General features: G+C 42.0%; 1 protein-coding gene across 24 annotated transcripts in view; it reads right to left on the bottom strand.

Annotated features, from left to right (window-relative positions):
* Window positions 1–23,371, bottom strand: part of NRXN3 (neurexin 3) — a 1,185,406-nt gene that overhangs the window by 839,767 nt on the left and 322,268 nt on the right. For all 24 annotated transcript variants that reach the window (XM_081908656.1, XM_081908654.1, XM_081908650.1 and 21 more), the window contains exon 5: window positions 9,414–9,715. In XM_081908656.1, the coding sequence (XP_081764782.1) occupies window positions 9,414–9,715 (302 nt within the window). The remainder of the gene's footprint in view (window positions 1–9,413; window positions 9,716–23,371) is intronic.

Genomic DNA, 23,371 nt, shown 5'->3' on the forward strand with positions numbered 1-23,371 from the left:
CTCAGAAAAAAATAATATACACCATTAACCAAAATGGTCAATGAAGCGGCAAGAGAATTTCAGAGAGCAGCCATCCTGAAAATGTCAAAAATAATAATAATAATAACAACAACAAACAACATGGATAAAAATTGATAAATAAAGTTACATTTTAAAATTGTATTTTGAGGTGACAGTCCTTTACTGGACTGATGAGAATGTCTGAATGAAATGGGATCATTAGGCCCATCCACTGCATTAGGAATGAAATTTACATATGCATGTGATCCAGTGGAAACAAACAAAACATTGCTTTCATTTGCAACCCAGCGGCCCGGTGTCACTTTGAGTAGAATTTAGCCTGACACCATGCTATATTTCTGCTTACATAGACATACATCAGATCTGTGGAAGTAAAATATTTGCAGTGCTAGAGTAGAAAATGTATCCTTTCAAGTGTGGCATTCTTGAAAAAGTGGAAATGTGATCCAGATTTGGAAAACTAGAGAATAACTACATTGTAGGAAGTTAAATGTAACCCTGTGCTAAGCAAAACCAAGAAGGGTTTATCTAAAAATAATGGATTAGCAGCAGGCCTACCAGACTCTCTTTTGCAGTCTCTCCGGAGATTGAAAAAGATCCCAGAGAGCTCTCCATATCTGCCTTCCAAATATATATATATATACATATATATATATGCTTTCGTAGATTTTCACGGGTACAGGAATGCAGGTTTTGGTGTCCTCGGGTGTCTTCCCGTGTAAAAGTTGGGGTGTCTAGGCGACGTTTCGACGAGGTCTCACTCGTCATCTTCAGGCTGGTGCTTTCGGCTTCTTGTTACTGGAACAGAGCAGGATCTCAGTGTTTGAGTTCCTATAAATACTGTTGAGGGGGTGTGGTGTATAGCCTCCAATGTTCTGGGCAGAGAGGAAGTTCCCAGGCTAGTGTGCCTTTTCTTCTTTTGTTCCTTAATTACTTGAGGGATATCTTGAGTGATTTCTTGAGTGATATCCTGAGTACCACTTAGGTGGGTCATTAGGTGTGGATTAGTTGCTAAAGTCTTTGTGTCTTGACCTCTTGAACTTTGTGAAGAGTTTTTCTGAGAAGATGGCTGTACTGCACTTAGTTGTGCTCTGGCTTGGCTTCGTGTATAGGGGCGAGCTGTGGTTTTGTGGCCTGTGTCAGCCAGATCTGTGTAGGGATTGCAGGGGGGTGCAGCATCCGGAGGTGCCACCATGGTTTGGCTACTGGATGGTGTCTGTAATTTATCTGTGGAGAGGGTCTGGGTTTGGGTCTGGTGTGGTTGATTGGTGATAGCGTTCTGTGTGCCTCTGGATCTGGTGTCAGTTTTTGTGGGGAGGGCTAATTTCCAGATGTCTGGCAAGCGGGATGTGTCGTCACGCTTGTTCATGTTGTGAGGGTGTTTCTCTATCTCGATGGCTTCCATGATTATTCTCTTGTGGTGATGTTCCATGTTAAAGAGCAATTTGGAATCTGCAAAATTAATTTCGTGTCCTGTTTCTTTCATGTGTTGGAAAAGAGAGGAAGTTTTTTCTTCTTTTTTGACGGCATTCTTGTGTTCTGCGATACGTGCATTTATTCGTCTGTTTGTTTGTCCAATGTACGTGGCTGGGCAGACTTTGCAGGGTATTTCATCATCTTATGTGATCTCTTGTTCCTACGCAACTGCCGAGACAACAACTTAATTCCCACATGCTTCCAACTTAAATTCCATTCTAAAACCCCAGCTACCGAAAGGATCCTGAAACGAACTGAACTATCCCTAATCAGAAACGAACTACACAAGAAAAGATACCTACTAAACCAAACCAACAAAGATCTGCTCACTCTTCACCTCAAACTCTGTAACAAAATCCACCCTGCACTCTGGGACAAATGCAAACAACTAGCCGTCTGGAGAGCTGAAACGGAGACCTCACATAAGACAGACACACACACCAACAAACTCCACAAACTAGAGAAACGCCAGAAGCCCAGCCACCCTCCACAACAACCCATGAAACAAACAGTACATAACATATCAGACAGGATCCTCACCACAACTGAAACCAAAGTACTCTCCAAAGGTTTCAACTTTGCAGTCGCCCCGAGACGCATCCCCACGGAAAACATCATATGCGGAGTCGAAGCTAGCCTAACCAAAATCAACCCAGATGAAGCCAATAAAATCAGACTTGAAGTCACCAACATCCTCTGCTCCAGCAAACCACCCAGAAGCAATTTACACAAAGAAGAACAGAAAGCACTCACCAACCTGAGGAAAGACAACAACATAATCATTCTCCCAGCAGACAAAGGTAATGCCACTGTTGTGATGAACACATCGGACTACCAAGCAAAACTATCAAACCTACTCCAAGATCCTACCTACCAACCTATAAAAACAGATCCCACCACCTATCTGGAAAAAACCACCAAATCCAAAATAAAAGCCTCTCCTATCAGTGAAGAAATCCAGCTAAGAATCATCCCCAGAGAAAAATCATCCAGATGCCCCAAACTCTACGGCCTCCCCAAGATACACAAAGAAGGAACACCACTCAGACCAATAGTCAGCTCCATAGGCTCACCTCTACAAAATCTCGCTAAATTTCTCGCCAAGCAACTTCAGCCCTATGCAGAATCCATCTCTTCACACGTTCCAAACTCCTTCCAGTTCATAGAAACAATAAAGAAGCAAAACCTACATCCTAATGACCTACTTGTGAGCTTCGATGTTGTATCTCTCTTCACACAAGTGCCCATTAATGAAGCCTTGACAGCCATTCAAAACAAATACAATCCCCCCGAATACATCTTGGACCTGACCAACCACTGCCTAACCAACACGTACTTCATCCACAATGGACAAAGATACAAACAGATAGAAGGAGCACCTATGGGATCACCCCTCTCACCGGTCATCGCAAACCTGTACATGGAACACTTTGAAACCAATGCTTTAGACAAGTCAGAACACAAACCCAAACTTTGGCTCAGATATGTTGACGACACCTTTGTAATTTGGCCACACGGGAAGGAAAAACTGGATAGCTTCCTCACACATCTCAACAGCCTACACCCCAAAATACAATTCACTATGGAAATAGAAGCCAACAACCAACTTCCCTTCCTTGACGTCCTAATCTACAAAAAACCTGATGGCTCCCTAGGACACACTATCTACCGGAAAAAAACACACACCAACCGCTACTTACATGCACAATCACACCACCACCCTGCACAAATAAACTCCGTAGCCAAGACTCTCATCTCCAGAACCAAACGCCTGGCTGACAAAGACCACTTGACAACTGAGTTACAGAATCTCTCAAATGTGTTAATTGCCAATGGATACCAGCAAAACAGGGTTACGAAGCTAATCCAAAAAGAAACACCCCCCAAAAACCAAGACACAGAAGAAAACAATGGCATGGCCCTCCTTCCTTATATCAAGGGCACTACAGATAAAATTAGCAAAATCCTCCATAAACACAATATCAAAACAGCCTTTTGCACCAACCAAAAAATAGCCAATATCCTCAGAAACCCCAAGGATAAAATCCAGTTGGAAAACCAAGGGGTCTATGAAATACCCTGCAAAGTCTGCCCAGCCACGTACATTGGACAAACAAACAGACGAATAAATGCACGTATCGCAGAACACAAGAATGCCGTCAAAAAAGAAGAAAAAACTTCCTCTCTTTTCCAACACATGAAAGAAACAGGACACGAAATTAATTTTGCAGATTCCAAATTGCTCTTTAACATGGAACATCACCACAAGAGAATAATCATGGAAGCCATCGAGATAGAGAAACACCCTCACAACATGAACAAGCGTGACGACACATCCCGCTTGCCAGACATCTGGAAATTAGCCCTCCCCACAAAAACTGACACCAGATCCAGAGGCACACAGAACGCTATCACCAATCAACCACACCAGACCCAAACCCAGACCCTCTCCACAGATAAATTACAGACACCATCCAGTAGCCAAACCATGGTGGCACCTCCGGATGCTGCACCCCCCTGCAATCCCTACACAGATCTGGCTGACACAGGCCACAAAACCACAGCTCGCCCCTATACACGAAGCCAAGCCAGAGCACAACTAAGTGCAGTACAGCCATCTTCTCAGAAAAACTCTTCACAAAGTTCAAGAGGTCAAGACACAAAGACTTTAGCAACTAATCCACACCTAATGACCCACCTAAGTGGTACTCAGGATATCACTCAAGAAATCACTCAAGATATCCCTCAAGTAATTAAGGAACAAAAGAAGAAAAGGCACACTAGCCTGGGAACTTCCTCTCTGCCCAGAACATTGGAGGCTATACACCACACCCCCTCAACAGTATTTATAGGAACTCAAACACTGAGATCCTGCTCTGTTCCAGTAACAAGAAGCCGAAAGCACCAGCCTGAAGATGACGAGTGAGACCTCGTCGAAACGTCGCCTAGACACCCCAACTTTTACACGGGAAGACACCCGAGGACACCAAAACCTGCATATATATATATTTATATATATATATATATACATACATATATATATATATATATAAAATCCAGTTGGAAAACCAAGGGGTCTATGAAATACCCTGCAAAGTCTGCCTAGCCACGTACATTGGACAAACAAACAGACGAATAAATGCACGTATCGCAGAACACAAGAATGCCGTCAAAAAAGAAGAAAAAACTTCCTCTCTTTTCCAACACATGAAAGAAACAGGACACGAAATTAATTTTGCAGATTCCAAATTGCTCTTTAACATGGAACATCACCACAAGAGAATAATCATGGAAGCCATCGAGATAGAGAAACACCCTCACAACATGAACAAGCGTGACGACACATCCCGCTTGCCAGACATCTGGAAATTAGCCCTCCCCACAAAAACTGACACCAGATCCAGAGGCACACAGAACGCTATCACCAATCAACCACACCAGACCCAAACCCAGACCCTCTCCACAGATAAATTACAGACACCATCCAGTAGCCAAACCATGGTGGCACCTCCGGATGCTGCACCCCCCTGCAATCCCTACACAGATCTGGCTGACACAGGCCACAAAACCACAGCTCGCCCCTATACACGAAGCCAAGCCAGAGCACAACTAAGTGCAGTACAGCCATCTTCTCAGAAAAACTCTTCACAAAGTTCAAGAGGTCAAGACACAAAGACTTTAGCAACTAATCCACACCTAATGACCCACCTAAGTGGTACTCAGGATATCACTCAAGAAATCACTCAAGATATCCCTCAAGTAATTAAGGAACAAAAGAAGAAAAGGCACACTAGCCTGGGAACTTCCTCTCTGCCCAGAACATTGGAGGCTATACACCACACCCCCTCAACAGTATTTATAGGAACTCAAACACTGAGATCCTGCTCTGTTCCAGTAACAAGAAGCCGAAAGCACCAGCCTGAAGATGACGAGTGAGACCTCGTCGAAACGTCGCCTAGACACCCCAACTTTTACACGGGAAGACACCCGAGGACACCAAAACCTGCATATACATATATACTGTATATATCTCAGAGGGATACCTGAAGTGTTATCTTTAGGCAACAAATCTAAGGAATCATTACACCCTGAAAACTGCATGGAAGTAGTTTGAGGACAAATGTCCACCATAAAAAGTAATCGGTCACTAGAGCAGCAGCATTTTTTACAGCTCAAACATGAAATGACTGAATCACTTGCTCCGGTATGTACCTTATCTCTCCTATCGTTCTTGATATCAGAGGATTGGAAGGAAAGCTAATATAAGCAAATCTAATTAAAAGGTTGCAAAGGTAATCAGGAATCTACACACCAATGTGTCTAATTTTGGTACAGAGGAAATTGGCAGAGGATACATTAAAAAGAGAGAGAGAGTGACTAAATGTGCAGGCAAACACTACCTATTAAGGAGGAAGGAAACATGAATGTCGCAAAGGGAAGCCATGCCTCAAATCTAACATTTTGATGGTCAATAAGAGATTAAAAGTATATAGTGACATTCTGCTAGTATTGTGAATGTGAATTGCCACACTGGTGCAGCAGAATAGTGCCATACCAGAGACAATAAGAGATGAGGTACAGTTGCTCATTGCTACTTGATGACATAGAACTTGACTGGATAGGGTCAAAACTGGGGGTGGAGATGAGACACTGGTGCATCATCCTAAGGGCATTTTGATCACCACCAAACCCCCATATACTAGTGTGAAAGGTAAAAATGTAAAGGACCCCTGGACAGTTAAGTCCAGTTAAAGGTGACTATGGGGTGTGGCACTCATCTCACTTTTCAGGTTGAGGGAGCTGGCATTTGTCGACAGACAGCTTTCTGGGTCATGTGACCAGCATGACTAAACTGCTACTGGCGCACAGAAGACCGTGATGGAAGCCAGAGCACACTGAAATGCTGTTTACCTTCCCATCGCAGCGGTACCTATTTATCTGCTTGCACTAGTGTGCTTTTGAACAGCACCTTTATCTAGATGTATTAGCCGGTTTTCGACACTCACCAAGAACTCAGGATGCAACTATGCAAATAGAAATACGTGGCCTCAGTTCTCAATGACTGGAGTTAGTCTGAAGTTGGGTCACCAGCAACAAAGTGCTGGGCTAGTTGTCACCCAGATAGTGTCCCTTAATACAACTCCTGAGTTTCCTCCATAGGAACTAATGTCAGCTATCAACATATATGGAAGTAACAAAAGCGCTGCACCAGGGAATGACAATTGCAAGGGGGACAAAATCTGTCTTTGATCCAAGGCTGGCATCACTATTCCACAACCTTGGGCAGCTGCCAGGGCTCGCTGGTCCTGGTGCCCATCTTGGCTCAACTGCCCCAGACATTTTAAATGGTGCACAGCTTCCCAAACCCAGCTGGGAAGCCCTGGCAGGAGCAGGGGAAACATGGGAGCCCTCAAGCATGCCTTTATCCTTGACAATGGGTGGAAGGGCTCCCTGGAATGAAGAGGGAAGGGACACTTCCCAGGTGCACATACCTTCCATTGTCCATCCAGAAAATGGGCATTTTGCTAGCATGAATTTGGGATCCATAACAGTCAGCTTGGTTTCACAAGAATACCTGTGCCAAGCGCCTCACTGCCACTCCTCCTCTCCCTCTAGGACACTCAGTATTGAGCCAGGTGAGCTACACTGCCTCACTTGCTGCTACACTTAGGGGAGAAAAAGAGAGAGAGAAGATATGGCTGAACTATACAAGATCTTGGGTGGCCTGGGGAAAATGCTTATCCTTTTATATTATGCTGCAAGGTGAGAAGTAAAATTAATTTGCAGCTCTTCTGTAAATAAAGAGCAACATTACACACATTGTTTGTAGAACTCCCTGCCAGTAAGTGTAACACTTGGCAGTGAACAATGAGAGTAAAATCTTTACAGAAGCTAGGGATACTTAAACTGCTAGCAGGCATACTCTGTGCTTTCCTTCTAAATCTTAGCATATCTCAAATCACTGGTAAAAAGGGAATGGATGAGAGGGACTAGGCATTTTGTTCCCTATGCAGAATCTGTTCTTGTTCTTGTTCTGTAACTGAAATTTCGTAGTGGATCTGAGCTAACTGATAGATGCCGAACCACTCCTTGCATCTGGTATGGCTTTCAATTACTTATATTCAAGGAGGACAACATAAAAAGGAAAAGGCTTTCATTGGCAATTACGAATCCTCTTATTCATTTTTTTTCTCTTTAAAAACAGGGCTGCTGCTCATTTTGAATTGCAATATGAAAAGTGAATCAGCTTTACAGATTGTTCTTCTGTAAGTATATTCCACATTAAATGTTTCTGCAGGTAAGATAATTATATTTATTACATTTGGAGCATTGAATCATTCAAGTATATCTCAAGTGGCACAAAAAATATTGCAATGCACGGGGAAAAAGGCATCCTAGGACCTACAGATCTAACGTTTCTGAAAAAGAAATGAGAACGCAGTGGCTGATTGTGCTTAAGGACTGCTGATACTGGAAGGCTCTGGAAATTGAACCTAATTATGCAAGGCAATGCCCAGGGGGAAAAAAGATTTTCCTGGCCCCTGACTGTGATTAGTTAATGTCCTTAGGCATGAGGATTATTACTTTCTATTAGTATAAATGTTCCCTGAAGGCAGCTTTTTCAGTCCATAAAGTTGCATAAAATGATTGGTGTTAACATTCATATGAGCAAGCAAAATAAATAGGTTATGTTTTGCTTGCATCAACAAGTGTCGGTCTAAATGTTTGCATTAAAAACAACTACCACCCAGCACTTTAAAGAATTAATTTGAAAGAAATAATAGCTTACAAGCTATTTTACACAGCATTTACCTAATCAAGATGATTTACATAGACAACATAAAGTTCCATTTGTCATGATGTAGATGACCCCGTGACCTGATATATTTCACCAGCTTTCAGAAGCAAGGTTATTTAAATGAATCCTACCTATTAAAAGTTCTTATTTATATTTTATGAGAGAGGTGTGATATTAAAGAGCTGTCTAAGTCAGCACATCACCTGATCTGTCTGCTTAGAAGAGCAACAGGTGAAGTTGCAAAAGGGCAACATCAACCATTGTAGAGCCTCTTCCATGGTAGCTTTGATTAGTAGGTCTTTTGAAGTCCTCGCGGGGAAAAGTGGACAGAGAGAAAAGAAGCAACAGTGTAGATTCAGAAAAGAAAACCAAAACAAAGAAAATAGGGAGATCTGGAAGAAGTACGGCCTGTTAAGTGTCAGGAGCGTAAGGTTAAAATAAGTAACCAGCACACACACAAATAAACTAAAAAAAGGGGGGTGGAGAGGTAGAAACAAAGGCTTTTATGGACCCAGGTCACTGGGAGGTTCTCCTGCACAAGCCCTCTTGAAATATCCTTGCATTGGTTGCAACAGGTTTTGCACAAGAGAACATCCTAGTGGACTGGGTTCTTACAGCATTTGAGTAATGGCATTATGGAAATGGTTAAATCAATTAACAGGACATAAAAGAAGAAAAAGGGGAGCGGATAAAGCAGCTGCAGAAAACAGTCTCCATTCCTACTGTAATTAAATGCAACAAGAATATTACTGATAAGATTGAAATGTAATTAAGGAAATAATAAAAAAGAAAGAAAAGGAGGGGGAAAGAGCAAAGGAAAAGGGAGATGAAAGTAAAGTTAAGTCACAAAATCGTATTGTTAAATCAAATCAAGGGAGGGGGGAAAGACAGAAAATTATTAAGTGGAAATGAAGATATTGCAATGCGGCTAAGTTACAGTAAATTAATGAACACTTGTTTTCCTTCCAGTTATTGTGAAAGGCTAGGATGCAAATGCTCGGCTGTTCCCACCCTGAGACCCCGTTTATCTAACAGTTGCCCGGTAACCACTGATCTACCCCAACCTTTGATTCTATAGAGAAGAGCCTCCCCAGCATTCTCTCTCCTTCCCCATTACCTGCCGCAGGTTGCGCGTCACTTTAACGTCGTGCCAATGGTTGTCATTAAATTTGCCACTGACTGGCTCCACAATGGCCTCAAAGGCTCCGGACCCCAGGTTAATGATCAATGAGACCGCGCCGTCTTTCAGAGCCAAGTTGACGTAATCGGCCGACTTGCCCGTGTGTAGAATAAGCCCATTGCGCTGCCACGTCTTGAAGGAGAGTGTGATCTCATCGCTGCTGCTCTGGATGGGGTTCTGAGAGAGGTCATAGCAAAGGTATTCGGAACCACGGAAGGTGGCTACATTCTCGTCCCTTGCTGCAGAAGGGGGAAAAAAAAGATGCAGGCATTTGGTCAGTCTTGTTTCATGTGATAATAAAGCTTTTCAAAATTATTGTGACATTGCTCTTGTTCCATTGTAGCAGTTTTGCACCCTGCCTAGCACTGCACGTAAAAAGGAATACCTGAACTGGTTGCCTCTGGTACACAGGAAGTTGCCTTATTCCAAGTGAAACAACTGACAGTTAAAACTGGCCTTGAACTCTCATCAGTCCCAACCAACAAGGCCAAAGATCATGGATTATAGGAGTCACGGTCCAAAATTCCTGAAATGCATCAGGTTGGGAAGACTGCTCTACCCTAACTGGAGATGCATTTCTGGGGTTGCAGAAGAGAAGGGTCCAGCCCTATCTATAGACACCACTGACTGAACCATTTGTATGAATATACTATGCTCTACCACTGGCACAGCCTTTCTGCAAAGATATAACCCATCTTTCCTTCAGACAAGGCTTTGCCTGGGAATGGAATCAAGGGCCTTTGCACTCAAAGTGAGAGTCATGCCTCTAGATCAGTCTCTCAACCTTGTGTCCCTAGATGTTGTTGGACTACAATTTCCATCATTCCTAGCCAGCATAGCCAATGGTCAGGGGTGATGGGAGCTGTAGTTCAAGAACACTTGGGAACCTAAGGTTTAGAATGACTGCTCTAGATCAACAAGTGTGGCCCCTTTTTCATCCATTGCAGAGTTTGTGATTTCTACTTTTCCAGTTTCACAATGAAACATGTAGATGCACCACACTACCCCACCCAGATACTAATAACAATTGTTATTATGTACTCTGCACAATCCTTTTTATAATGTTTGCTATATATTTCAGGGGATCCATAAATATATACAAGCAAATAAATGGGAAAGCGAGGAATGGCCACCGGAACCTACTCAAGGAAACCTTTCAGAATTCATAATCAATGAAGCCAGATCTCAAGAAGTCAACCTATGGAACTAAGCTGTGTCTTAGCAATTTTCCTGTGCAGAACCTTCTAATTCCATCTCTTTCAAGACCACCAGTTCTTCTCTTAACCATTTAACGAAGTGTGAAAACGAGGAAGATTTATCAGAGGTTAGTTTTATTGTGAAGTCGGCATTGTCTATGGAATCGTCTAGCAGAAACTAATTAACTGCTTTTGATAAAATTGCTCTTTAGCCACTAGGGTTTTTCCCCTAAATTGACTAATAACTAAAAATCAATTATCTTGTCGGATTTCTCCCTGGTTTTCATTCATTAGTAAAGCAGCATAGAGGAAAGAAGCCACAGCTACGTTATCGAATAGGACTGAAAGCATGGAGGGGTAATTCAAGATATGCGAAATGGGGCAGAGAAAGGACTTTCTGGAAGCAGTAGAAGAACACCAGCAAATATGACTAAGGGGCACCAGTGGATGGTGTGCTGGGGCTGTGCCACTCACCTGACCTTTGTTTGGCTGAGTCACTACAGCATACTGGGATGGGGGGGGGAGGTGTGGCAGTGAGGTCCGGGGAGTGCAAACATGCCAGTTGTAGCATCAGATTTGCTTCACCAACACATCTGTACCACACTGACCTTTCCAGCACTACACCTCTTCCCTCTCAATGGAAGTCAGGTGAGCAAAGCAGCCCCAGCACGCTGTCCACTCTACTAAGCAATGCTATCAACACTGTAGGTTGGACCTGAACTAAATTAGTTTCACTTAGGTCACACTGAAATCTAGGAGTCATATTTGTCCCATTGGCTTCAATGGTAAATGTATTCTGGATTCACAAATAAACGAGAGGAATGTGGAATGGCTTGAAACAACGGCATTTTTCAGAGTCTCTAATACAAAGTTATGCAGCAACTTTTAGGCCTTTGCAACTGCCCGGGTCATGTTACCTTAGCACAAGCCCCTAAGTTACCAACTTCTTAATACTAATCTCTACATTAAAAACTCTATCAATACAGGAGCTGAGTGCAAAGAACTTACTCTGGATCTAACCTCATAAATCCTTGTTCATCTCACCATACATACATCTGCATATCAATTAGCTGATGGTGAGCAGCAGCCAAACTAGGGCACATGAAATTTACTGAACGACTAATAACAATTTATGTTTCTTTTTCTCTCATTTAATTATTGAACATGGTTCACATCATTCTCATGAATCAGTGATTCACGATAAAGGGACTGGACGCAATGTCCTCTGAATGGCAATGGTGCAATCATTCTTAGGACCAATTCACCTATACTGATTTTTCTTGGAAAGGTTTGCGTTCTGTACATGCATATACTGTATACAATTCAGCACATCCAACAAGGGGCAAACGGAGGCCTGTATTAGCATGAAGCTATCTAGCCCAGAAGAACCACCACCAACAATTACATTTCTGAGGCAGCCAGAGTCAAGAGCTTAACAGTATTCTCCTCGCCTCCTTTCTGCTACAGCAATTTCCTAGCCTAGTCACTTCTGATCCAAAGGAAGGAAATGTGTTACAATCAACTCAGACACACACTCTATATACCTGCAGGTACTTCTGATCAAATAGCTAAAGTCTGAGGTCAGGTGTCAAATGGAGTCATTATGACTAAGCCGTTCCCCAACAACCAAAGATTTGTGAAGCGTTGAATATACATTGAAAGGGCTGTGATGAGGGCAAGGCGAATATGAGCTCAATGTACGTTATATGAATAGGACTCACAGCTTCAACCATTTATATGGAATTTAAGTGAGTTATTCAATGCAAGTGCCGAAATGAAAGCTAAGCCATGAATCCCAATATTAACCCTGGGAAGCCATCTCACCATAGTTATGAAATATTACACATAAAATATATTACATATACATGACTATGAGCACCACATAATGTTTATTCCACACTTGCAAGGAATCCGCCCTTCCGGTAACAGCACCAACATTTTGGACTCACTGTCCAGTGATATTAGGCAGGTGTGATTACTGTAGTGTTTTTGATGCCCGATAAAACCCATTTTTGTTTAAGCAAGCCTACCCAAGTGATGTAAATGTGAGATATTTTTTAATATGAAATTATTTAAAAACTGCTGGTTTTATTTACATGTTGAAAAAGAAATAGGTTAGCTACAATTTTACTAATAATTTTAATGGAAACCAAATTTTAATGGAAACGAAAGAAAATTTCATTTAAACCAAGTTTGTTCTGAGAGTTGTTAGGAAGCCCCTATTCTACTCACAAAGCTACAATTCCCAGAGTTCCCCGGAAAGAAGGAATGATTGTTTAACCACTCTGAAAATTGTAGCTGTTTGAGGGGGAACAGGGTCTCCTAACAACTCTCTGCACCCTCAACAAACTACAGCTCCCAGAATACTTTGACGGAAGCCATGACTGTTTAAAGTCATGCACGTACCTAGGGGGATCAGGGACTCTTGAGCCCAATTTTAAAATTTAATTAAAGATGCTTTGAGATATGATAACACAACTGGTTTTTATAAAGGCATTCAGACATCGTTGATGAGGATTGACATTTTCCACTTCATCCTGTCTCTTAACGCTCAATCCTGCCTTTGGAAACACAGAGTTGATTATTTCAGAGACCTATCAACAATGACTTAGGAATCTTGTACCTGAGCAGTAATAGCTAGCTAATTTCAAATCTAACAAGGTATAAAGTACGCATCACAGGAGCAAGAGCTCTGAATCACCAGTGATTTATTTGTAAGCACTGTTCTCTTTATCGCCCAACATAAAGGAAGACACAATCCATAGATCTTCCAGACAAGATCAGAAATAAAAAGGCACCAAGAGACCGATGCAGAAATTGTATTTTCGATTTCTACATGTTAGGTACTTATCCTACAAAGCACACACCTTCTTTATATGTTCACAGGACTGGAATGGAATAGGCCATTTAATCAAAGACAGGATACTCTACACAGTACCCCACACCCAACAGGTGAATCAGTAAAACACAAACTACAGTGTGCCCCCAAATAAAGCAGGAGCAAAGAGATAACTGAGGCACCCACCCACCCCAAGAATACATCACCTCCATACTTTTTTAAAGGGGAAAAAAGCCCTCATCCCACTTCTGATCTTGGATTAAAAGCTTTCTTCAAAGATCCCTGTGACTTTAATTTTTGTAGAAGCACCTTTGAGCTCAAGGGGCAAGATGCAGGTAACTGTCTTGGAACAACATTTGCACTCCAGAGCAGAACACGACAAGTCACTCGCGCATGGGATGGGATGTTGGGATGTGAGAGTTCCACTCTCCACACATCTGAATCTGAATCAGAATTGCAGGAGTTACAAGCCGCAGCCAAAAATCTCCTCAATGCTTGCTGAATGCAAGCACAATTAACTAATGAGCTATGCATCATTTACTATATCAGAAGGGAAGGCAAAATGATTTCAAATGAATGTATGATATTATGCATAGCATGAGGTTTAGGAATTCTAAAAGTGGTGGTGCCACACAAACACACCCCTTTATTTTATTCCAACTTCACAAGAAAACATTGCTTGGAAATAGCCTGCACGTTCATTTACGCATGAGTGTGATGAATTAGAGGTAATAATAATAAATCACACAGCATGACTTTTATCACAATCCTTGTTTTCAGTTTAATAAAGAGAGTGTCCGATGATCTAGCAAGAGATCTGACTGCCTCTTGGCAATACAGACACAGAGGACCGATTCTTCCGCATCATAAAGACAAAGGGAATATTCAACTTATGAACCTGCCGTTCATCATACTGATTACAGCTCTAAACACAAAACAATGATTTAAAAACAATTCATAGCATAATCTATAACAATATAGCAAGGAAACTCATAGCTACTAGCCATATATTGCCTTCTTTCAAAAGCCTGAATAGAAAAAAAAGATGTGTCTTTAAGCAGCACCAAAACCTAATGACTCAATTGGTGCCAGATGATTGATGAATGGGAAGGCATTCCAGAGATGGAGTGCCACCAATGAAGACCACTTCTCATACCAAACAATGCATTTTTCCTAGTGGTGGGACCACAAGAAGCGGGTTCCCAGTTGACCTTAATGCATGAACAGGTTGGTAGCTGGAGAACATGTTTTTTTAGGGCTTTATATGTCAGTATTAACACCTTGAATTGGGTTCAGAAGCATATAGGCCAGCAGTGTGGATTCTTCAAGACCAGTATTATGTGGTGTCATCACTACATGCTGAAATTCGATCTAGACAATTGTCACAATCCATCAAGAACTATGAAACTCCCATTCATTTTAATGTAACCTAAGCTGATACGATTGCCTGTAGCCATAAGAGTATAAAAATTGTTGCTGTTGAAGGTGAAATGAAGTTTACCGAACTTACTTTGGATGTGGTGTGTACACAAACTGGTGATTTGCACATAATTTGCAAGTGGTAATTTATTACTCAGTTGACACCAGGCAGATGTGCATAAACATAGCTCTGAAAGCAGGCTGTTTAGCACATGAGAAACATTTAAATATTTCACCGTATTTGTTAATATTATAGTAATTTAAATCCAAATCCTTAATCAGGAGAGAGAAAAGACCTGCAGTCGCATGGCTCCCTGGAAGAAACATGTGTTTACATAAATACATTAATACTAGAAGAACAAAGAGATTGAATTTATGTTTTTTAGATTCACAGAGCAGATCTGAACCAACTGAACTAATGCTGCAATAGGCTTAACGCAAGGCAAGCTTTCTAAAGAGGAATTGGCTGTGTTTCACTTTGCACAAATCCCTGCCCTAGATGGGGGATCCTGTGCATGAAAAAGTTGCTTGGCAGACTGAGGCATTCAGCTGGTCTCACACTGTGACAACAGCAAATTGTACCCGTCTAAACGGGTACAATTGCATTGATCTTGAATAAGACTTAGGGATCTATTCCAACCCTGCCTGTGCGTTAGATCCAAACCACAAAACTGTTACACAGCCATGGGAAACTTTTCAGCTGATGCATCAAATACTACACTTGAGCATCTTTGGGGAAGTATAACTCAGACTTGATTATTTGTACCAGGGTAAAGCCTGAAGAGTGTTACTTCCATCTTCTGCCTTGGCTAGAGTAGTGCCTTCAATCTTTCCAGACTCACCTTCAACTCCCAAACTGCAACAGGAAACCCTCCTTTAATTTCATACTTTATAAATTATTTTACCTCCTCCCATAGCAGTCCACACATCAACATTGGTGACCACATGCTTGAGGTGGTAGACAATTTTTTTCTACTTAAGCTCTACCATAACCAACAACCTCTCCATTGACACTGAGCTGGACAAGCATATTGGCAAGGCAGCTATGACAATGCCTCTCCAAAAGGGTATGGGAGAATGACCAAGATGAAGGTCTACCAGGCTTGCATGTTGATCATGCTGCTTTATTACAGAGAAACATGGGGAACTTACACTTGCCAGGAATGACGTCTCATCAATTTCCACATGCACTGCATCACAAAGATTTTGGGCATCACATGGCAGGACAGAGTCACAAACAAAGATCATGTGTTTCCCAAGCCCACATTCCCAGTAGGCTCTCACTACTGTCTCAGCAATGTGTACACTGGATTGGCCATGTCCACAGAATGAAAGATGGCAGGATCCTCAAGGACCTGCTCTTCATGGAGCTGGCTTCAGGCACAAGGCCATTGTGTCTGCAAATGGAATGTGAAGGCTGACAACATTAACCCCACTGTGTGGGAATCCCTTGTAGATGACCACAGTACCTGGAGACAGGCTATGTATCCACAGCAGTGACCAGAGGATGAATGACAGCTGGGAGGAGCAGAGAGAGAATAGATGTCATGGTGCACCTATAGCAGCACAGCTGGATGCCCTCATCTGCCCCAACTGCCCCAAAACATGTCTCTCCCATATTAGTCACTGTAACTCTCAAATGGTTTGACTTCACTCCCCAAAGGCACACTCTTCCACTGATTCCCAAGACAGATGGATGCCAAAAAGGTGCCTCACTTTTTATCCCCCTTCTGTCAGTATTTTTCATTCTATTTCTCTCTCTCTAAAAAAAAGAGTGTTGTGGCATAGTACTAATCAGCTTTGGTAATGCTGTCAGACTCCAATTCCCATGAGCCCCAATCATGACCAGTAGTTGGGATGATGGAAGTTGTAGTCCAAAACATCTGAAGAACACAAGGTTGGGGAAGGCAGGATTATACCTTTAAGAGCAGGTGGTAAATACCACCACAGCCAGTATGTTCAGGAGAATTCAAACATACTGGCTGATTTTATTTGCTTTGATCTTCCTATTTCTTCTCCAACAGAACAAACAGGATCTGTCCCTTTGGTCCTTTCCTCCTCCTCGTGTGAGTGAACCTATGTGCACTGAGTTTATTGTGACATCACAGGTACCAAAGAATGACATCATTAGATCTATGTCACACAAATGTGGCAAAGGAAAATGTGTACCTCTGATCATCACATACTGCACAGGGAATATTGGTTCGCCTTCTTTTTCTGAAGATATTATTTTACTAACCTGACAAATGTATGGCTGATCATGTATAATGTGGGGGGGAGGCTGTTTACACATTTACATTACACCGTTTGGTGCCTGAGTTGCTTATAATCACCCTAAGAATATCCATTTCTATTGAAGAGTGGCATATATGTATACTTCTATAATAGACAAAACTTTGTGCAGATGGCACAGTGGCCAGAGATCAGGAGGGTGTTAATGAATGCGATTCATTTCCCAAATATAATCCACTGCTGTTACTTTTATGCTATTTTAACTCCAGCATTGTATCATTTTGTTGTAATCTGTCTCAACAGATTACATCCATTCAACAACAATCCATTAATAATAATAACTCATCAAAAATCAAGGCCTATTGGACCACACTTTAGTAGTCCAATAACCAAAGCCTTAAAGCATTTGTAAACTGCAGATTAACATTGTAACCATAGGCATGTTTACTCAGAAAAAAAGTCTTACAAGTACCAGTAATATACAAGGTTACACACTTAGAACCAACCTTTAAGTGAAGGGAGAGTTTATAAATATCCTACATGTGATTTGATTTGTGCCACCAGTATATGCTAATGCCTGACTCATTTAAGACTACATAGAACCTTTAGTCTCAATAATGATCGAACTAACAGGTGGAGAATTCTTTTATTCTTATGTATCTTTATTATTTGTAAAGCAAACCTTTGTATGAGTTAATATTTTATTTTCCCTTTGAAACTGCACTGTATCTTTGTACTTTTGTCCTTCCAGGCTTTGAGGTTTTACAGTTTAGATTTTTGTTTTCTTTCTTTCTTTCTTTTTGTTATATTTGTACTTTTTTTGTAGTAAATGAAATAATAATAATTAAAAGTGGTACCATATGCTAACTATGTACCCTTAAGGAGAATATACTAATATTTGACGATTGAAATAAAATGGTTATATACACTCTCATAAAATAAGTAGACAGGCATGTGTGTTTGTATGGGTGTGTATGCATACAAGTACACACACACACACACACACACACAGTTTGTAGGAAGCTCAAGCTCTCTCTTTGTGTGTGTGCTATATGACAAAATCAGTGTTTTGACAGGAGGCAATGACCTGAAAAAAATCCTACAAGATGCTGACCCAGCACAACAAAGGACTTAATGCTTGCCTAATTAGAAACATATGAGTAATCCATTTTAAATGAACACAACTAACTGTGTGATTAAAATTAAACACTGCTTTGTGAGCTTTACAATGAAGTCAGTGCTCTTATTTCTAAATACAGCCCCTTTTTTTGGAATAATAAATTCCCTCATCGAAACTAAGCCAGTTGTAAGGATTTTGGAAACCTTTTGTTTACAGCTTTGTGACGTGAAATGTGCCCACATTTAAGCACCCAGTGGGGAAACAAATATTGGGGGGGGGGAGTTCAAGTGGTCAACAATGTCTGTAATTAGTTATAAGAAAGGCACAATTTATAAACTAAAGCCCCCATAGCATTTATGAGGTCAACACTCTGTGTAGATGATGCTAGTCCATGATGATATAAGTAGCTTGTGTGTGTTTTTCTTCTTCTGTCCAACTTTTTGCACAGGTAATATGACTATAATGGGGGAGGACTGGTTGGTAAAAGATTGTTGTGAGTCATCTTATAAAGAAAGCTGGTTGTGGCAAGAACCCTCTGTCTGTCCTTGCTCAAGACAGCAGACTTGGTGAAACAGCCAGTACATAGCATAAAGTGCTTTTGAGCCATCCCTTTTACAAGAGGAGTTCAAATCACCTGCACAATATTACAGTTTCACAGCCTTTCTAGACATTCAGATCCTGCTTCCCTGATGTTGTTCTCTGTCAGCAGGCTGCTTTGGGTGAATGCGCAGATAACATGTGGCTAGGGCAGAAGAGTTGAGAAGGGAGGAGTGGTCATGGTTCTCGTGACTCTTGAGTGCTAAGCAGGTTATACAGCTGATTACTTTCTCAGGTGTTGGATAAAGAGCATCTGAGAGCATCTTGAGACTTAGCACAAGCTGATGCAATCCTCTTCTGCAAGGAAATGTAGCTACGAGGCAACGATTCCTTGTATTCTTCTGCGACTAGTGGTCTTTAAAAAACACATTCCCCTCCAAACCTTTTACTTCTGTGACAGTATCCCAAAAGGGGAAGAGGAAAGAATAATGGCAAAACAAACATCGCAGATCATAAATCATCTTTTGGTTTTTATAAATGTAAAACATTGTTTTTAAATGGCTGGCTAATGCACATCTATATCTGGATTTTAACCGGATTACTTAGGAAACATACTGTAATATAGATGATGATGATTTATTATTTGTACCCCACCCATCTTGTTGTTGCTCCTGTTGCTGTTGTTGTTATTATCATGAATGACCCTGTTTCACTAAGAATAAAAGGGCTGCCATCTTGAATGAGGGCATTCTACACTCCAGTATTTTTTTAAAGGGCCTACTTGAGTGTCTGTACCATAAATATATATGTTACATAATGTGCGCTCGTGTATATGCATTTGCTGATGTGGGCATAAAATATGCTAGTCTCCTTGTAAGTGCTCATTATTACATGGTGCAGACACTGTTTTTGCATGGCGTATGTTGCGTCTTGGGCTTCATGTGCCTAATCACCTATGTCTTAATGAGCCATATATGTCTCCTCTTGTATAGGGAGCAGGTGCTTCTGGGTATATAGGGCATCTTTGCTTAAGTTGTGCTACAGCTTCAGTGTGTAAGCCAAGGAGAGCTTCTATATACAGAATGGGTATATGAATAAGGCACACAGGTATATATTTATTTAGTGGGCTGGCAAGTAGGTCACCTTGATGATTATTTTGCCATGCTCAGATTGTTACCCGAAACAGCACAGGTCATAGGGCCAATGGCCTCTGCCAGAATAGTGGACTGATTAAAATACTCTACCCCAGACGGGGATAGATCCTATTGCTGGTTTGTTTTTCCTAATGCTCTTGGGAAGCCAGTAAGTCTGTTCATGCATTTCTATCATCAGCTTAGTTTATTATTGTAACAATCATTTATATCAGTCCTTGGCACAATTGGTCCTAGGTGTCCTCTCTACAGATGGCAGAGCTGCAGTGCACCTTGGTAGAGCAATGAGTCAAGGGCAATGAAGTTCCTGGGAAACAGATTAGAATACAAGAAAGATAATGCACTTTGAAACTGCCTGAACATAGCTTAGAGCCATTATAGAGTCCATGATATGACAGTGAGGTCAGCAGAGAGGTCTTTCTTCCCTGCCTCCATCATGTCTACCATATATTCATGCAACAGAGCTTTTGTGAGTGGCAAAGAAATTATTACAGACTTCACTGCTGACCTGTGAAGAACTGCCAGAGGCCTACTGTGGGGACCATATGAATAATTTTCCAGGTAAAATCAGTCATATTCAGGATGAATTGGGTTCAGCTTTTTTGGCAAATCAATTAGCAGAGGTGCCAATGTTCCTGTTTGTCCAATTTCGATAGATAATGTTGAATATTAGCTGCACCAGCTGCTTTTACATTTCCAAGTGCTGCTACTTGCCTTTAAAGCAGAGGTAGCCAGCATGGCGCCTCCAAATGTTGCTTGACTCCAACTCCCATCAGCTCCAGCTAGCTTAGCCAACAGTCAGGGGTGATGGTGGCTGGGAGTCCATAGGACAGCACAATGCTGTCTACCCCCTCCCTCTTCAAAGTCTCAATAGTCCAGTGAATCAGAAGGAACACCTTCACAGCAGGTTTGCTTTGATCTGAAGGAGAGATCTTATTCAGTGTTCCGAAAGTGGTGTAGGTTTGTTCTACAACAGCATGAGGCAGGGTGTTCTATACAGTTGTGGCCATACCCTTCCCTCTGAAACCCATAGGGAGACTTTGCTGATTGTGGGCCTTTAGCTTTTTGTACAGGGGGGGACTTCCCTGCCTGAAGTGCTTAGGCTTTGCTTCCCGAATTAGTGCATTTATTAAGCCTGTGCTGAAATCCACACCCTTCCAAAGATCCACCCCCACCCCCTGCAATATTGGGAGTGGATTTTTTGCTGCTTTATGGTGATGGCAAGGGATTTCCCTGACATTTGCAGGGGAGGGTTGCAGATTAACTCACAATAATTCTATGAGCTGGTGGAGGGTCTTCCTTTTCTCATATGGCAGTATACAGGTTTCCCTGCTATGCTCAAATACAGAAGCATGTATGGGGCAGTGTGCACAGCACATGGTGCATGAAGCATGCCTGTACAGTCTTGCGTGCCCTCTCTTCATATGATAAGCCATCGCTTCTTCTGCTTGTCTGTGTCTTTCCTCTGCAACGGAGCAGAATCCATGTCTACAGGGAGAGAGAGCTTAATGACTCAAATCCAATCTCCCGAACACCTTATCAGCCATGGACAGGCCTGTTTCTGAAAGCTGACCTTTACCACTGCATGGCGTTGGGCAGAGGGGGGGGGAGGGAGGAAACGACTCAGACAACAAAAACAATTAACACAGTGTTTGACAAAATAAAGCCAAGGCAAGAAAGGAGGACTTTAAGCCTGTCTAGAGACTGCTATCAAATAGAGGATAGGATCAAGAAAAGAGATCTAATATACAGATCTATGGGGCAGCCAGCTGGCATTCATTTCACCTCCATCTTCTGCCAGACCACAATACGGAAGGAAGATGCATATGTGGCTACAATCCACATCTCTTTCAAGTTAAGGGCAATACTCTAATTGAATCAATAGCTCTGGATTTCAGCTAAAGTGACATTTGGGCTAAGACAGGAGCAGATTAAAGGAGACAGAGATTTAAGAGATCATTCACACTTCTGTTTGCTCTGATATTTCTTGTTTGCACTGTGGCATGGGTCCAAGAGGTTTATCTTTTGTACTGCCACTTTCCCCAAGAAAATTCACTATTTACCACTGAATGGGAACCAACATCAATCAGGTTTTCTGCAGATTGACTCCTCACCCCCCCACCCCCGATTCAGCAGTAAACCACAGATTTTCCCGGGGAAAATTGAGGGACAAAAGATTAACCTCTTGGACCCATGCCAAGAAGTCACACCCCAAACGGAAGAAATCTCACAGCATGGATGAGCGAGAGACATAAAGAAGCCTTGTAATGCCTGAAAATGGCATTCATTCCATGCACAGTCCCAAATATATACAAGAACTCCTGTATTCTCTCCCTGGAGGTTGTTCTCTGTAGCACAAACAAGCTTTCAGTTCAAAGACAGGGGAAAGAGCACTGCGGAGGCAGCCCAAGATACCATCAGATCCAATTTCCAATGTCTTCACCGCTGCTGTGAAATCAGCTTCCTGAGGCACTGCCTAGTTCCTCTTGATCAGATGCCTCCAGCGTAATAGGGTCAAATAAACTGACCCCTTGAAAGGGGTGGAGGGAATGGAAAAGAAATCCCAAACCACAGGAAAACTGGCTTTAAGTGTGTGCGTGTGTGAGAGAGAGAGGAAATTAATTTTTGTGGCAGGAAGAAGTGGCCAGCGGAGTAAGAAATGAATTGCCTACCCCCACCCCTGAGAAAATAGTTTCCCACTTCCTCTGGGGCATCATGGATTTCAGTGGCCAGGAAGAGAATAGTGAATGATCTCAGGAGTATTGGGTGATACCGACTGCAGTCTCTATGCAGGATTAAGATATTCCACTAGGGAAGGGGCAATTCTTCTGTGTGTGTGTGCGCGCGCGTGCACGCGTGTGTGTTTGCGTATGTTTTAACAGCTTTTGAAAAATTGTATGCTGTTAACAACTATTATCAGCAGTTGCTAAGGCTTGCATGTGCTCATCAACTAGTGGCAATGTATACTGTAGTTGGCCTCTAGCTGTGGAAATCTTTCCCAATGGAGCCAGATAAAACATCAAGCATTTCCACAAATATTGTAAAACATCTACTGGTTTGCATTGGTTTTTGAAGGTTAAGTTAAGCTTCTATAGGGCAAGGTTACCCAGGTACAGCATTTCCTTTTTAACAGAGCTAGCCACACGTTTGAGTCAGTCTTCAGAAAACTGTCCTCTAGTGGCTTCCCTTCTACACTGGTACACCACCACCTCAAGCAAGTAGCAGTAGGTAACAGCAGCACTGTGATAGGTTGTCAGCCATTTAAATTTCCCACAATGCCCTGGAACACTACTACATCAAAGACATTGTGGGTAATTAAAATGGCGGGTAGCTGGCAGCCCTGGCAGCCTGGCATGGGGAGCTCAGTATCCACATTGGGCTCTACAGCCTCAGAAATAGCT

Source organism: Podarcis melisellensis, assembly GCF_964234715.1.
Source record: "Podarcis melisellensis genome assembly, chromosome: 1".
NCBI classification, from domain to species: Eukaryota; Metazoa; Chordata; class Lepidosauria; order Squamata; family Lacertidae; genus Podarcis; species Podarcis melisellensis.